A 17,866-nucleotide genomic window follows, 5' to 3' on the forward strand; every position below is an offset into this window, starting at 1 on the left:
ATCTCGTTTATGGGATAAATACAAAATGGCAAATGTTATAAGATCATGCATAATACTCCATAATATGATTGTCGAAGATGAACGCCATGCATACAGTTACCGAAACATTGTTTCTGAATTTCAACAAGGAGAACATGTGGATCAAACATATACCGTTGGTGCCGCCGGTGTGGGTTCAAATATCGGCACTACGATTACTCGCCAAACAAGACTTCGGGATAAACAAGCCCATGACCAACTAAAACATGATTTGATTGAGCATATTTGGACTAAATTTGGACATCTTCAAGATAATGAAGATTAATTTTAAAATTTCTATGAGTTCAATAAAATGTTTGTTTTTCTTTTTATGTTTTATGTTTTATGTTTTTGTTTTTGTTTTTAAGTTGAATAAAATTTCTAAATTTTGAAAATATAATTAATTTATTCGGGGGATCAAATACAAATAGACACCAATGCTCATATTAAAAATAAGAAACTCTCATAATAATATTATCAAACTTGGGGGACCAAAACCAAGTGTCCACCATTGCCCATGCCCTAACATTCGTCTGATTTATGTACCAAATACCATTAAGTAAAATGTTTATATAAAGAGTGGGACAATTTATAAAGAGTTGTTTAGTTATCATCATAAATAAAATTGAAGAGTTGTTTAGTTTTGTGCAACAAAAATGAAAAATCTCACCACAAAATTGAATCATCAACATTCATTATTCACCCAACAATGCATAAAGATGTATTTCACAGTTCAAATAAGTAATTGATTGTGAAAGCTGTATAGCTGTACGTATGATGTCTATAACAGTTGGAAGCCATTGTTAAAAAATTTAATTAAAAAAAAAATGAAATAGAAAGGTCCGAGAAACTTGAATAAGAAAATTATAATTAAAAAAATGATAATTATCGTAAAAAATAAGAGAGCCTCCTAAGAAACAAGTCGTCCTTATATAAAGCCACCCACACCCCCTTTAGCTTCTCTCACCATCATCATCATCTTTCTCTCTATCTCTTTCTAAACACACCCATGGCAGTTTCTTCATCTCCATGGGCTCTAATGGCTTTGTTTCTGATGGCTACTTCAACAATGGTGATGGCTATTCCTCCACGCAAGGCTGTTGACGTACCCTTTGGCCGTAACTACGTCCCAACTTGGGCTTTTGACCACCAGAAACAGTTCAGAGGTGGTTCCGAACTTCAGCTCATCCTCGACAAATACACTGGTACTTACTATTACCAAAAATCTAGTGAACAAAATATGCTTTGATGTTCTTTTAAAAAAATTATTTGGTACATACACAAAAGCTTTATATTTAAGTGCTACTTTTCTTGCTTTCAAAAATACATTTTCATTTCATTAGATTATGTAAATATTCCTACAAAACAATATTTAAAATTTATTATGCAGAATGTATAAAACATCTATTTTGTTTTTGTCATTCACCTTAGGCCCCAAGATCTTTGGTACACTCACTCACTAACTTTGTTACTTGTGTATTTAAAAATAACAGGGACAGGGTTTCAATCAAAAGGGTCATATTTGTTTGGACATTTCAGTATGCACATAAAGCTTCCGGCTGGTGACACAGCTGGAGTCGTCACAGCTTTCTATGTGAGTCTCTTTCACTACTAATCTAATTAATACACAGATCTCAACCTTCAAAATAATTAATTATTAATTTGTATGAATGTGTGAAGCTGTCATCGACCAACAACGAGCATGACGAGATAGACTTCGAGTTTCTTGGGAACAGGACAGGACAACCAGCAATATTGCAGACGAATGTGTTCACAGGAGGAAAAGGAAACAGAGAACAACGCATCTATCTCTGGTTCGATCCATCTAAGGCTTACCACACTTACTCCATCCTCTGGAACATGTACCAGATCGTGTATGAATTGACCTCTATCCTCTCATTACTTACATTACACATTTTATTCGTATATATTATTATATGGTGAAAAGTTGTCAGTATTTAACATGGTCCTACTACTGTTTATTATTGTTTTTTTCATTGTTCGGTGCATTTTCAAATTATTGGTATTTTTTTTCTTAACCTTGGGCGTGGCCCAATCTTGATCTTATCAAAAGTAGTAGGGTCTTGTAAGATTATCTTAGACAGAGAGACTTTTGAGTCAAAAAGTTCAACACATTTCAGCTTTTCATTTTTTTTTTTCTAATGTTTAAATGAGCCTAGCCTATGTCCCTCACTAGTCTCTGTTGTGGGGTTTTCAAATTAATAGACTATGAGAGCCATGTTTTCAACACCGGTGTGGTTTACTAAAACCGATTCATTTGATTTTCTTTATCAGATTCTTTGTTGACAACATACCAATCCGAACGTTCAAGAACTCCAAGGATCTAGGAGTGCGTTTCCCATTCAACCAACCGATGAAGCTTTACTCGAGCCTTTGGAACGCCGATGATTGGGCCACGAGAGGCGGTTTAGAAAAAACCAATTGGGCCAATGCACCTTTCATTGCATCCTACAAAGGATTCCACATTGATGGTTGCCAAGCTTCTGTGGAGGCTAAGTACTGTGCCACCCAAGGCCGCATGTGGTGGGACCAAAAGGAATTTCGTGACCTTGACGCTTACCAATGGCGTCGTCTCAAATGGGTCCGCTCGAAGTGGACCATCTACAACTATTGTACCGACCGGACTAGGTTCCCGGCCATGCCAGTGGAATGTAAAAGGGACAGAGACGCATAAGTATTCTTGAGGGCTTCAATGGATCGGGGCATTACTATCATCATTATTTAAATTATGCTTCTGTTCAAGTGAAATTGATGTCTTGTTTGTTGGCCTGTGATGTTTATGCTATGTTTGGGCTTAAATTATTATGTTATTACTTATTATTATCCATATATATCTATTGTTTAGCTACGTTTCTTATGAGTTATGATTAGATATGATCTATCAGACTTCGAAAGTCTTATTCTTTAACGTGGTAAAAGTGCATTTGGTATAACATGATCCTGTTTTTTATTAGCCATTACAACGTGACATGCCACCTTATTCTCTAAATACATAAATAGAAACTTTTGTTAAAGCATAAACAGAATCTTGTCCCTACCTTCTTTACATGTGGGTGGTTTTCTAAACTTCAAATTACTTTAATTTATTTGAAATTTACGCATATTTTTAAACTATAAATCATAATTATAATATTTAGTTTTTATGAATATTCTATTACGTGAAAACGATAAAAAATAATTCAATGACGACACATGATTTAACTATAATGATGTGTTGGAACAACCCATTAATCCTCGGTTTGTTTCTTTAAAATTATCAAATAAATCATCAGTTTGCAAATGTTTTGATATATCGTCTATGATTTTACATTCTTCCATTTTTTAACTTAACAACATATAACATACTTGAACATAATATCATCACATCAATCAACAACATATATAAGAGGAGATAAAGTCTCTTTGTTTTGTTTGAGATCTCTCTTCTGATATTATATAGTTCTTCTTCTCCTTTTTTTCTGTCCAAGTCTTCTTTATAAAGACCACAATGAGACGATAAAGAAGGTATCGTTTCATTGAAAATACACACAAGAAAATCATATAATCAGGATAAACCTGCAAAAAGAAACGAAAACAACTACGCTAGACTATTACATTTTTTGGTTCTATTGCTTTTTTTGTGGCATATAAAAAACTTACTTGAAACACCGAGATTATAGATGTTTATTTATTTATGGCATGATTATACAAGGATGTTAGGTAAAATAGATATTCGTCCATGTGGATGTATAGAAAATCTGGATACTATACGTATCTCATTTTCCAATAGGAAAAAATAAGACAAAAAATAATATAGAAAGAAATAAAGAAAGTTGGAATAGAAGTAAACCACCAATAATGATTAGCTTCCACCAACCGGTTTTACTCCGGTTAAGCGATTCTGTATAATGAAATGAAACCACCAATAATCATATTTAATGGTGAGCTTGAGCTGTATTGTTTTTGGTAGCTCGAGAGTCAAGATTTACTAATTTACGTGTGAGGAAAACTAAATAAATGTGACGACGAAAGGGTCACTAGATTAGATAGGGGCAAATATGTAGAATCACATTCATTATTGGAGGATCATCTCAGAAATCCCTAATTTTTTTTTAGCAAATCTCCTATCTCCCTCTCTATTCTTTGTATCACTCTTTCTTTTAATGAAATATGTGCAGACTATTTTACCCTTCCTTTTTTTATCTTTTTGTTTTTTATTTTCTAAAAAAATAATCAATTACGATTTCTTTTCTTCATCAGTTATCGTCCGTCCTTTTTCACTGGAGCTCTCCAGTCTCCATCGTCACTATTTCTTCACCGGAGCTCTCCATCCCTGCTGTTTTTCACTTTTTTTTTAGTTCACGTTCTCCTTCAAAATGCAGGTGTGTTCTTCAATATAAGAATACATTCTTGATTAAATAGGGTTAGGTTTTTAATTTTGGAAATTTAAATTGGATTTTGCTTGAAATACTTAGCAAATTGGGTGTTTTACCATGGGTTATGGGTCGATTGCGCTATTTAGTTGATAAGAAATGAATCTAACTGTTGAATCGTAGTGAAAGTTGAACATCCATAAATAATTTTAAAGAAAATATAAGAATGTGTGTACTAGTAAACGTCAAAAGTAATGTTTAAATGTTTACTAAGAATGAAAATTTTAAAAATATATGAATTTTGAATTGTGATGAAAGAACCTAAACAAGTGTTTCCTTATACTTTTAAGGTCACTTTGTAAATAATAACCAAGTTAGGATGACAAAGTTATAAAATTGTAGATTTTAAACATATGAATGCATAACAAACTCATAATTATAGGTTGATAGACTTTAATCAACAATAAAACTAAAAAATATAATTTTAAGAGTGGGTAAAACTAATTAAATGGAAAAACCTCAAAAGTAGAACTATTTGCAATTGTGGTACAACTATTATACTTGGTATAACTATGTGTGAACACTAAGTGTTAACACACATATTGCACACGTGGTAATACAATTCAGATATTTTTTTTATTTGTTTTTTTGTCAGCTGCACGTGTGGTTTTTTTTTCTTTCTCTGCAACAAATTCGGACTACTTTTATCTAGTTTTATCAGTATTACAAAAACATAATAGTTATACCTATATATACCAGTATTACTAAAACCCATAAATTCAATTTGAATGAGATCCAAAACAAACAAATCATGAATCTTTCCTTAACCAAAACGAATGAGTTTTATCTAGTTTTACTAGAGATTTTCATTCTGCAAAATTTGTTTTTTTTTTCCCAAACGAAGTTGAATATTGTAGATTAATCGTATAAATAAATAAAAAACTTGTAAAACTGGTTTACTACCCAATTTTAACTGACAATACACTAGTTTTATCTAGTTATACTATTTTACTATCCATAAATTCAAATAAGAGCATAAACCCAGAATTTATGGACTTGTTTCCCTATTTCTTCCTGCAATAAGAAACGATGAGCCCTTCGTTTGCATAGTCACTCCGAGCGAGATTCTAGATGTATGTGCCACCGATCTCTCTTCATCGTGACGTTTGCAAAATACCTCTTCCTTCTACCTCTTTGTTTGTTTGGGCTTGCAAATCTTCTACCTATGAACTTTGAGCAATCTTCGTCCTCTTTTTCCCCACCTTGTTTTAGCCATTTTCGAGTAGTTATCGTTGAAATCTTGCAATAAACATAAAAAAAAGTATTATCAAGTTCTATTAATATTTCAAAATCACACTAGTTTTACCTAGTTATACTAGTATTACTACCCAGAAAAATCAAATATGAACATAAACCCATAATTCACAAATTATAATCCCAAAGCTTGTTTTTTGGACTCATCTTCCTTATCAATCGAACACAATAACAAAATACCTCTTCGTTTGTTTGGGCTTGCGAATCTTCTACCTATGAACTTTGAGCAATCTTCGTCCTCTTTTTTCCCACCTTGTTTTAGCCATTTTGGAGTAGCTAGAGAGTAGTTATCGTTGAAATCTTGCAATAAACATAAAACGAAGTATTACCAAGTTTTATTAATATTTCAAAATCACACTAGTTTTACCTAGTTATACTAGTATTACTACACAGAAATTTAAATATGAACATAAACTTAGAATTCACAAATTATAATTCCAAAGCTTGTTAATTTGACACATCTTCCTTACCAATCAAACACAATAACAAAATACCTAGTTTTTCAAATTTCACGAAATCGTTTTTGAGATAATAGTTTGAGAAATAATGGATGAGAACGATGAAAAAAAAATGTAGCAGTTATTTGATTTTAAATTTTTTTTAAAAAAAATTATAAGTAATTATATGTTTGTGGATTAGATCCCATAGATATTGGATGGGTGGATAAAGCCCATATAATATATGTAATATTTATATGTTTGTTAGGATAGTAAGATAATAGGCATACTTTTTAAATTAAAAATAATTCTAAAAGAAATTGTTTTTGGGGAAGGCAGTTTTGAGATTTCTAAAAAAAATTGGGGACTTTTGACATGAAAACTCTTCATTATTGTGCCATTACCAAACATATGAGTCACGAGATAGAAGAAGCCAAAGAGAGAGTCACAGGCTCTTCGTCTTCTACCTTCTTCCTTACTCATTTCATTTTCACCAAAACCAAAGTTATATTCTTCTCACTTTCCGAGCTTTCCAGTTCAACTATGGCGGCTCCGATCATACTTTTCTCTTTCCTTTTCTTCTTCTCTGTCTCCGTCTCTGCGCTTAACGTCGGTGTTCAGCTCACACATCCCTCCATTTCCTTGGTCAGTCACACTTAACCGATCATATACAGTATGATGCTTTCATATTCTAGTATAAACCGGGAATTTTGGTACTTGCTATGTCCTTTGGTTTAGATCCGGTTTATAATGATCTTGATTTGTATTGGCAGAGTAAAGAATGTAGCCGGAAATGTGAATCAGAGTTCTGTTCAGGTAACATAATCTCAAAGCTGCTTCTCTTTGTAAGAAAAATTTGCTTATGTATGCATGAGACATGATTATAATCTGTAAAATTGGACAGTGCCTCCATTTCTGAGGTATGGCAAGTATTGTGGACCACTTTACAGTGGATGTCCTGGTGAAAGACCTTGTGATGGTCTTGATTCTTGTTGCATGAACCATGATGCTTGTGTCCAATCCAAGAATAGTAACGAACCCCAACGACTCTCTCTATTTCTAATTCTACTCCCACTTATACCTATATATAAAGTGTTACATTTTTTTAACTTATATAATATATGTTATTATTAATGTGTAGATGACTATCTAAGCCAGGAGTGTAGTCAGAAGTTCATTAACTGCATGAACAATTTCAGCCAGAAGAAGCAACCGACGTTCAAAGGTAACAAATGCGATGCTGATGAAGTGATTGATGTCATCTCCATTGTCATGGAAGCTGCTCTTATCGCCGGCAGAGTCTTCAAAAAACCCTAACTATATAATATTTTTCTAGTTAATTGTTTCTCTTGTTTTCTTTCCCTCAAGATATTTTCCTAGTTTATCCATTTTACGAAGAAAAAAAAACTAATCTTAAGTATAATACTATACTGTAGTACTTTTTCTTTCTTTCTTGTGTCTGATAAAATATACTATAGTTTTTTTGTAAAACGCCTAAGGCTTTGTTAGAAGAATAGTGTAGCTGTCCGTGATCAGAAGTAGGGTCGGGAGGAATAAGCGGGCAAGGTGAACAAATGGTTTTTTTTGGGTCTCCAAACAGATTTACTTACATTACTTGCATGGTGGGATTGTTAAATTGAAGCTATATATCTACGCAATTGCAAATGGTTATATACGAACCATTGCAATATAGTTTATAGGACAACTGTAATGACGGATTCATGAAATCTATCCGTAAATATGATAAGAGGAAAATGAGGCAATAAGATACGTTAGACCTGATGATCAGCTAATGACTTCCAAGTTCTTCCAAAACTTGCGTTCATTTCTTATTGTTTAACTTGTTGCTAAAGTTTCTTTGGTTGATTGGGTAAATGTATATTTTTTCATCTGGTTATATATATTTTTCTCATGTACTAAATTATATATGTCAGTTCTTATTTGATCACTTTATTAACTCAAGTTATTTATATGAAATCATATATTATATATATAGATAAATTTCTTCTTAGTTCACTAATAGTTCACGCTCTGGTCTACAGTATCTAGCGGCAGAGGAATAACCTTTTCCATAACCATATCACAAATCTGCCGCTAGCTATCTTCAGAGATATGTGATAATCGATTCCATCTCAGCGAAGAGAAGATCAAAGAATTTCATAAATCTTATGGCTCTTGGGCTCAACTAATAGACTTTGGGCCTGATTGGTTACAATTGTAGCTTTAAATTCTTGACTCTAGATTTTAAGCCGTAGACCTTGGGGCGGTAGCGGTAAATAATTTGGTTGTAAAAATTAAAATTTTGAAAATCTTAAAATTGTGGGATTTAAAAAAAATGCTTTCTACAGCTAAAAAAATGAAATAAGGAAATATTTTGGCTGTGGAAAAATTAAGGAAAGCCAAAGCTCCTAAAGGTTGATTGGATCCATTTTAAACATGAGTAATTTCTATATTTGTTAATGTTTTTAAAATACAAGTATCTAAAAAGCAAAGTGAACGATTGTTTTCACTAACATCAGTAAGTTTTTACTTAACAATTGGGTGTGTATTTTTAGTAATAAAATTTTCCAAGCAGTTAGTTAGATAAATGGAAGAAAGAGTCATAAGAGATGATAAAATACTTCAACTCAATTATAATTGTCCAATATTATACCTCAAGTTAACCAAAAAATGGAGTGAAAAATAATTAATTGAGACACTCATACTATTTTATGAATGATGAATCCATCTACTTTTAATAGAATAAATTTATAACTAAAATTTAAAGAAAAACTATATATATATATATCGCTTACTATATAAACACCAAAAACACTTTAAAAGAATTTTTTTTTGTAACTCCTTTCTTAGTCATTAGTCAATAATTATTGTTTCAAATCTATTAGTAAAACTTAGCAACCAGGACGACCACTATAACATGTGCAGAAATGCCAGCCTTGAAATTTCCCAAGCATTTCGCTACAATCGCAACGCTTAGCTTTGAACAGTTTAAGTAGTTTCATATCGTTTAGGCACGTCTTGGTTCCGTCAGCGCCACATTTTCCACGGTACCTTTGTCCAACTTGACATCCTGTTGGTTTCCCTTGTCCTATTTTTAGTAAACCACACAAATAAAGTTTAAATTTAAAATTGTATTTTCTTCAACATTTTTAGTAGAAATAATCAATACCAAATTAAAATCAAATGAACGATAGTATAATACCTTTAACATGGTTTACAACAATGAACATAAAAACACATAAGACTATAAATGAAGTAATAGATTTCATGATTCGAAAAACTAACAAAAAACGTTTATTTTACTTGCATTATGTTTTTACTCTTAATCTTGTTATTGTTATATATATATTTTGTCCTTTCTATACACTCACAATAAATATACTCAACACACACTAAAAATAGATTTTTACTAAACAAGATAAAAAAATTAAAAGCAAATGTGGCCGGGCCAAGTCAAAAGATCGGTGTGCTTCATTTTGCTTTATTTTTAGAAAATATTTTCTTCCTTGTGGAAAAATAATTGAAGAAAAGATAATGAGATTTTATTTATTTTGCCATTTTATCACTTAAACCTTTTGAATGTGTCATTTTCACTTAAATTTTGTGGATTTGCTATTTTTAACTTTTTTTAAAATGTGTGTGTTTTATGTTTTTTTCTTCCTAATATGCATACTTCATAACAAATACTAAGCTTTATAAATATATCCTCCCAGTGTCGGTAGACACAAACGCCCTCGGCATCACTTTTATCGATTCTCCCTTGACAAAACGCTAACTCCAACCGTTATCCTACGACCAAACACACAATAAAATGCTGGTGTCAAACGACACCACCATGGTGTCGCTCGACGCCCAAATCTTGCAACAAAACGTATGTGTAAAACCTCCGTATTAACATCCGGTTAATTAACAAACTAACTATTCAGTTCACAAACCCACCTATGGATATGGAGCTTGTAGCACCAGGAAGCTCTCCACCAAATTCAGCCAAATCATACTTTATTTCATCCTCCAAACGTTGTCTCGAAGTAACCATTCCAGACTAGTCCGCACTGTCCATCTATAAGTGTAGTTGTCGAAAAACACCAACCTAGAAACCATGATCAAAACCTCCCTTCAAACTTCTTTTCGCCACAAAACCCTAATCCGTTACAACCTTCGATTCTCTAATTGATCTAACACCAAAAGAACACAACTTACCAAGATAAGAGAAATGAGAGAGCCTCCTTGTCACTCTCAATACACCACAAGTATTCCCATCCTTCCCAACACATATGAAGAAGATGAATCTCCTTTTCTCCTCCTCTAATGCCTAAAGCACAAGATATCTTCCTCCAACATCCTTGACAAACAACAAGAGAAGCTCCTCCTCAAGCCCACTGCTCGATCTCCTCTTCTCCCTCGCGCCAAGACCTTCTTCCTTTTCCCGTCAATCCCCAAACCATCTCCTTTTTCATCCCTTCAAAGAGAGAACCCACAACTCTCTTCTCTCCTTCTAGGGCACGAGGCAGCTCTCGAAGAAACCTTTAAACCAAAGAGGAGTTCTCCTAATATAGGGAAGGTTTAGGGTTGTAACACCCCGACCGCCACCTCTTAGTGGACCCTATGTCCACTCCTAGTCCATGGGCCCATCTTTTTTAATGGGTCAATTCTTTTAAACCTCTCTGCATGTCCCTGAAACCGGTCACAATTCACCCCCACTAACAGATCACAATGTCTTTGTTGTGCACCAAGACCGTCACCCCCAATGGTGTGAGCCTACTCGACTCCACACTCATCTAGGTTCGGCTCTGATACCAATTGTAACGCCCCAACCGCCACCTCTTAGTGGACCCATGTCCACTCCCAGTCCATGGGCTCACCTTCCTTAATGGGGCTCACGTCCTCTCACTAGGCCTGTGATCCCACCCATATCTGACGGCCAGTTTGCTACGTCTAGGAGGCTTTAAAGACTTGTTACTATCCCTACAAATCACCACATGACCTTTCCTTGTGTTTTGTTCTCACTCGCACAGTTCCAACAAACACTTCCCGAAAGGTCACCCATCCTGAGACAACTCCAGCTCAAGCACGCTTAACTCTGGAGTTCTCTCAACCCTTGACCAAAAAGATACATGCACTTTGGTGACATAGGTGGCCAAATCAATTCTTTAAACCTCTCTGCATGTCCCTGAACCGGGGTGTCACAAGGGTTTCCTCCAAAACCACACTAAACTGCCCTTAAAACCAAAGACGAACCAACCATGCAACCTTTAAACTCGACAGTTTCGAACTGAAAACTGGAATTCGGTTCACGAGCGTTACAATTTTACCCATTCAACAATCTATTCGTCCTCGAACTGAAACATCATTGATCCATAAGACGCATCCCACCACCATCGTAATGGTTCAGTCAATAACCCTGACTATCGGGTCCACACAATCTCGAGAATGAACCACCATCAACCTCTAAGGTCAACATCCAGTCATTATGCTTATACTCACATCCTAGACAATATTTGGTCCCAACTCATCTAGTCTCAGGTTAACACCTTCGAGCTATACCACTCTCACTCTCAGACCACCGTCATCAAGTCATATTGTCTCACTCTCAGATTATAATCCTTGAAATCTCGGTATCAGAGGAACTATTCATCCCCTTAGGAGAATTAATCATCTCCATAGGAGAACCACCATCTCCTCTGCCACTCTCAGTGCCACAAACTCTCGAGCTATCAGTATCTAGGGGAATCACCATCCCCTCAGGAGAACTAATCATCTCCTCAAGAGTTGTTCATGATCCACCATTGAATCATGTATTTTTCTATGTTTAACCTATGAATGAATGAATGATGACAAACATACAGACATAGGCTTTGATGGTCTGATGAGGTGAAAGGTGTTTCAATACCCTTATGTAGTTGCAACATAAAGGATGTCAAACCATAAAAAGTGAGAAATGAAAACAATCAGGATGTGGACATGCATTCAATTCAAGCCAGATATGATTATGATTTTGTTACTAACAACCTAATGACAATAATGAAATGCAGAATGATGAACTACTAAGAACAGACTAGATACAAGATAACTAACAACTCAATATGCAATAACAACTACTGAACAAAACAGAAATGAATGCAATGGATCAGGAATGAAACAGAATGTAAAGCAAGCAAGCCAGATGGTGCTCAACCAAGCACTCGACCGAGCTCAATAAGAGTGTGGTCGAGTGATGCTAAAACGAAGAACAAAGACTACTTAACAACCCATAATGAAACTAAACAGAACCAAAAACAGATAAAACCAATGAAACAGACAACCACTAAACAAAAAAGGTCCTAGAGATGGGATTCATGGGCTGGTATCAAGCTATAACTACCTAGACTGTTCAACAAAACTCAATCAATATGAGATATCTCTAGACAATGATCTCTTATACTTACTAATCCACTCTTATGACAATAGTAATCATGTTTAAACACTCTTAGACCTAGTTCTCACTATCTAAGACATAAATAAACATGCATTAACGATCCAAATCATCCTTTGTCAAAAACCATCGTAGACAACTAATCTCTTAGGCTATGCACATTAATCTCTAGTATTAGTCTATCCAGCGTCTTAAACATTAGTTGAATGCTAAAACACCTCAGATTATCTTAAACTTCTCATAACAAATATAGCATAGAGAACTCCTGATCTCGAAGAGATTTATAAACAAACAAGCTTGAACAGTCTAGATAATCATAACTCTCAACCAGCCTAACTTATCTCTAAGATCCTAGTTCACTACTCAGATCTACAAATCATGATGGAGAACTCAAACCCAGAAAATGATGAAACATGCATGATTAGAAAGATAATGAAAAGATCTACAACTTAATACAAAGAAGCAAACTCAGATTCCCAGCAGATTAAAAGTTATAAGGTTTAAAAGACTCTGAAAATCTGGGAAATGATAAGAAAAAGTCGATAATGATGTAATAAATAAATCTCAAAAGGGGGAAAACTAGGTTTGCTGACTCTCTCTCACTCCTAAAAAGATATTTTCTGACTTGTTGGGCGGCCACAGGTACAAGGGGTATATATAGTGAGGGAAGGAAGCCCTGATTTAGCTAGCAGACAAAACACTAAGGCGGTTGGAAGTGCTCGACCATGTGCACGGTCGAGTGCATGGTTGAGTGGCTTCTTCTTCTGATCTTCACTTAGTCGAGTCCCTCTTCCCACACAATCGAGTGTCTGGTCAAGTGTCTGGTCAAGTGTGATGGTCGAGTGGCCTCGAGATTTTGGCTTTCTTCTATTCCAACCTTGATATGCTCCATTGGTTGCCCTCTCTTCTTTCTCAGCTCACTTCCATGCTCCATAAGGTCCAATTCACCTGCTTATGTATGCAATTTATATTATACTCTAATGCACAAACAGAGGTTAAATTACACAAAAATGACAAAACTAGCTATTAAACTATGCAAAAGAGAAGGATAAACTATGCTAAGATAAGGTAAAATATATGTACATCAACCATCCTAAGAGTAAACAAGTCTTAACGTTTATAAGCATCTCCTAACCAGAACTACGTCCTGTGCGTCCTGTAGTTCACGTAAAATATTCCAATGTCCTACTAACCACCATATTCCCTCATTGGAATATTAACACAACCATGACCACTCTTTATTTCAACCTCTAAACATCCCAACCACTATGGGTGTTTACCAATGTCTCCTATGAAAATAGACAAGTTCTAACTATTCATAGAACTTTTGATTTTCAGAACTACATATTCTCATGACACACTAGACCACATTCCTCACCAACAGCCTTGTCAATAATTATGCAATACGTTCATTTTGGGCCTGAGAAAAACCTGTTGTCCCACCTATAACTTCAATACCGGCTCCCACACCGGCCAAACCCTCAGACCCCCTCCTGACACACTTGCAAATTCCTGATTTGTTATCTCGTGACACTCAAAACCACCCCAAAGAAGTAAGTCCCCAACTTAGCTTCTCAGAATACCATTCTCGGATCACAACATCCAAGCAATTTTTTCCAACCTGATCACTTCTCGATCAAATATCTCAACACTTCTGTGTTTTTCCGTAGAACTTATCGCGTCTAAACGACCTAGACAATGTCTATTTCCATCCAACAACCTATCCTAGAACCATATATGCTCTAATGCCAAACTGAAACGACTGCACTGGGATTTCTAACCCTCGCACATGACACACGGAAAACGATCTCATCGAAATTCCATAATTCTGACGAAAAAACCGGCGTAGAATTCACTCCTTACAAAAATTTCTACAAATATAAGCCAGGTCCAACTAAGCATCAACAAATCAAATTCATATGAACGTACTTCAGCTATGCAAGTACCTAACATCCGTAGATTCCGATCACTCCGCATCATACTGAAACATGCTTTTTCTGCTATGTAACTTATGAATGAATGAATGATGCAATCAGACAAATAAACATGAGTATGAATGAGCAGATGATGAATGATGAGCTATGCAAGGTGTTTCAATACCCTTATGTAGTTGCATCATAAAGGATGTCAAACCATAAAGAGTGAAAATGCAAGCAGTCATGATGTGAACATGTATTCAAGTTAAGCCAATTGTAAGATGAGGATTTTTTTAACAATCCTAATGAACATATATGAAATGTAGAATGGTAAGAACTTAAAACATGAACTAATGCAAGACAAAGCTATAAAACAGAGCAGTAAACTAAGTAAATACAATAACTATACTAAGCAAAAGCATAAACAAAGCATTGACAATGCAAACTACTAAACAGAAGCATAAACAAATCATGAACAATGCAAACTACTAAGCAGAAGTGAATGCAATCAAACTGGAATGAAACAGAACATAAACAAAGCAGAGCATACTGTACTCGAGCTAGCACTCGATCGAGCACAATATGAATTGTGGTCAAGTGGAATGAAACGAAGAACATATGCAATTCTAACAACCTAAACAATAAAGAAAACGATTCAAAGCGATTAAACAGAGAACAAACAAGGAGAAAATAGATCTTAGAGATAGGAATAATGAGTTGATATCAAGCCTGGCCTATCTAGATTGTCTAACAAAACTCATAGAAGCTATCTTTAGACAATGATCTCATAAACTTACTAATTCACTCTCATGGCAATAGCAATCAGGTTTAAACACTCCTAGACTTAGTTCTCACTAGCTAAGACATGGATAAACAGGCATTAAAATCCAGATTCATTCTTTGTCACAAACCAACCTAGACAACTAATCTCTTAGGCTAGGCACAAAAACCTCCAGTATTAGTTTGATCAAACATCTTAAACATCTTTTGAATGATAAAACACCTCAGATCTATCCTTGACTTCTCAGAACAAAGATAACATAGAAAACACCTAATCCAGAAGGGATCTATAACAATCAAAGCTTAAACAATCTAAACAAACCAAACTCTAACAAACATGATCAAGAACATAAATCCAGAAAATGATGAAACAGACATGGATAGATAGATAATGATGAGATGAACAACTTAATACAAAAAAGTGAAAGCAAATACTCAATAGATCTGAAGATATCTGGATTACAAAATGTTTAAAAGGTAAGATGATGCAATAAGAATAAAAATAGATTAAAAGCTGACTCACTAGGACTCTAAAGGACTACAAGAGACTGACTGTGCGGCTGTAGGTACAAGGTCTATTTATATGAAAACAAGGAAGCCCTACTTTTAGCTAGCAGACAAAATAGAAGGATGGCTACACATGATCCACCAAGTGCTCGGTCGAGTGCTTGGTCAAGCGCCTCCTGGAGTATTGCTGGCCACTTGGTTGAGTGCTTTCCCATGCTCGGTCGTGTGCTTGGTCGAGTAGGGGGTCATTCTCTAGCTTACCAAAAGATGTATCTTTTGACTTTGAAGTAAAATGGATAGATACAAGAGAGTCAATAAACCGAAGCTTGAGTCTATGATTAACGAGAATGAGATCCGTATCACCAGTCAAAGCCTTATCCTAATTTGTGTTGTTTAGTTGCAGGTTGAAGCTGATTACGTGATGAGCTTTAGGACATGCTTTGTTTATGTATCTTCTAATCTTTGACTTGTTAAGACTCTTTGTTGGGAAAATGTAGGAGTGAGGACCATAAGAAGACAGGTCTTGAGTAAGAATGGGTCTACTAAAACTGGAGGACTTCAAGACTTTGCTACAACTGTTTGCGTTAAACTAGCTTGCTACCTAAAGAAGCAGCAAGTATGCTTTTTCAAAATACAGGTGAGATTTCTGATGGGATATATTATTTGTTACTCTCTTTCAAATTACAACTAACGTACTTATGATATCTACATATACATACTACCATTAAACTCAAACCTTGGTGGGAGAAGGTAAAATCTGAACATGAGAACGCTTGTTTGAGATGGAATCTTGAAAGTTTTAAATCTGAAATGTTTTTTAGTCTTGTTTCTTTCTCCATGTGAAATTCCAGGGAATAAGTATAAGCCTTTTTCATTGCTTATATTTATCTTTGATTGTTCCAACTCTAATTCTACAATTAATTGTCTCTATACGAATGAACACTTGCAGGACATGCTCGGAAATGAGTTTTATGCTTATGTTGGTGCTTACAAGGTATATTCACTTGGGTTTTAATGTTTTGGTACTATAAAAGGTTGAATCTTTATTTGTCAAGGACTGTTGTTTATTTCTGTTAAGGACGATTCAACATGAATTTAGCTATTTAATCACTAGAGTTCGATAAGTGAGGAGAGCAAGGAATAGCACCAAGCTTGAGTCTTTACCAAAGACTTCTAGATTTGCCATACAAAGTTAGCTCTTCGGTTTGAGAACTCATCTACAGTTTTTGGTTTTCGTTCTCTTTTTGATTCCTATCAACTGAGTTGGTGTAAATTTGCAGCTTGATCTAGTAGAATCTTCCCAAATTTCGGGTCATACTTTCTTAATTTGCAGCAAGAACAAGTCTTCAGTAGTGAAGCACCATGTGGAGTTTCACAGGGAGAAAGAACCAGAATGGTTGTGTACTGTTGGAAAGCAAAGTGGTTGTGGGATTGTGCGGGAAGAAGAAGTAGAGATCAGCTGGTGACCTATTAAGCAAGAAGAGGAGCATTTAGATATAGATTAGAGTAGAGTAGCGTAGTTGATGTTTTTGTACAAGATTTGGTTTGGATTAATATTTGTAAGACTTGATATGTTTTTATGGAGTTTCTATGGAAAGTTTATATTTAAATTTATATTGTTTGACCAAGTTTAATATATATATATATATATATAAATATATAAAATATAAAATGCAAAATATATTATAGCAACAATATATAGCTAGGGTTGACAAAACCATAGTACAAATATTTTGCTACTATTAATTATAATATAACAAATAAAAGGCGCTACTAATAATTTTAATATAACGATAACAAGACGCTATTATAAAATGACAAATAATAGCATAGGAAAAAACGCTATTGTATGCGCTCCCTCTAAGATAGCACCAGCAAAGACATCGTTTACGAAATCGCTATCTAAACGAGATAATAACGTTTTTCGTGTGCTAAGAATACACAAATTTCTTGTAGTGCATTATCATCTGACAAATCAAACATGGCAGCACTTGCATCTACTGATTCTCCATTATCACTTCTGGCAGCACTACTACTCTCACCTTGAGAAGGGGTGGGGCTAAGCTTCAACGCATACTCCTCATATAGCTTCTTCATCACACTCTTAAT

At 34.8% G+C, this 17,866-nt stretch overlaps 3 protein-coding genes across 3 annotated transcripts; 2 read left to right on the forward strand and 1 right to left on the reverse strand.

The window, feature by feature from the left end:
* LOC104766586 (xyloglucan endotransglucosylase/hydrolase protein 4-like) lies at positions 979-2,889 on the forward strand. Its single transcript, XM_010490498.2, has 4 exons — positions 979-1,223; positions 1,512-1,612; positions 1,699-1,892; positions 2,314-2,889. Exons 1-4 carry the CDS (start codon positions 1,028-1,030, stop codon positions 2,711-2,713), a joined length of 891 nt encoding a protein of 296 aa, XP_010488800.1. The 5' UTR covers positions 979-1,027; the 3' UTR covers positions 2,714-2,889.
* LOC104766587 (phospholipase A2-alpha-like) lies at positions 6,523-7,591 on the forward strand. The gene is made up of 4 exons (XM_010490499.2): positions 6,523-6,787; positions 6,916-6,958; positions 7,047-7,172; positions 7,284-7,591. Exons 1-4 carry the CDS (start codon positions 6,554-6,556, stop codon positions 7,457-7,459), a joined length of 579 nt encoding a protein of 192 aa, XP_010488801.1. The 5' UTR covers positions 6,523-6,553; the 3' UTR covers positions 7,460-7,591.
* LOC109131010 (putative defensin-like protein 238) lies at positions 9,034-9,411 on the reverse strand. The gene is made up of 2 exons (XM_019241277.1): positions 9,345-9,411; positions 9,034-9,230 (listed from the first exon to the last, which is right to left on the reverse strand). The coding sequence occupies exons 1-2, from the start codon at positions 9,409-9,411 to the stop codon at positions 9,034-9,036; spliced, it is 264 nt and encodes an 87-aa protein (XP_019096822.1).

Source organism: Camelina sativa, chromosome 19 (assembly GCF_000633955.1).
Source record: "Camelina sativa cultivar DH55 chromosome 19, Cs, whole genome shotgun sequence".
NCBI classification, from domain to species: domain Eukaryota; kingdom Viridiplantae; phylum Streptophyta; class Magnoliopsida; order Brassicales; family Brassicaceae; genus Camelina; species Camelina sativa.

Coding starts and splice junctions, on each gene's coding strand:
- LOC104766586 (XM_010490498.2), top strand. CDS start 1,028: ATGGCAGTTTCTTCATCTCCATGGGCTCTAATGGCTTTGTTTCTGATG. Junction 1,613..1,698: donor GAGTCGTCACAGCTTTCTAT/GTGAGTCTCTTT, acceptor GAATGTGTGAAG/CTGTCATCGACCAACAACGA. Junction 1,893..2,313: donor TGGAACATGTACCAGATCGT/GTATGAATTGAC, acceptor TTTCTTTATCAG/ATTCTTTGTTGACAACATAC.
- LOC104766587 (XM_010490499.2), top strand. CDS start 6,554: ATGAGTCACGAGATAGAAGAAGCCAAAGAGAGAGTCACAGGCTCTTCG. Junction 6,959..7,046: donor TGAATCAGAGTTCTGTTCAG/GTAACATAATCT, acceptor AAAATTGGACAG/TGCCTCCATTTCTGAGGTAT. Junction 7,173..7,283: donor TTGTGTCCAATCCAAGAATA/GTAACGAACCCC, acceptor ATTAATGTGTAG/ATGACTATCTAAGCCAGGAG.
- LOC109131010 (XM_019241277.1), bottom strand. CDS start 9,411: ATGAAATCTATTACTTCATTTATAGTCTTATGTGTTTTTATGTTCATT. Junction 9,231..9,344: donor TGTTGTAAACCATGTTAAAG/GTATTATACTAT, acceptor TACTAAAAATAG/GACAAGGGAAACCAACAGGA.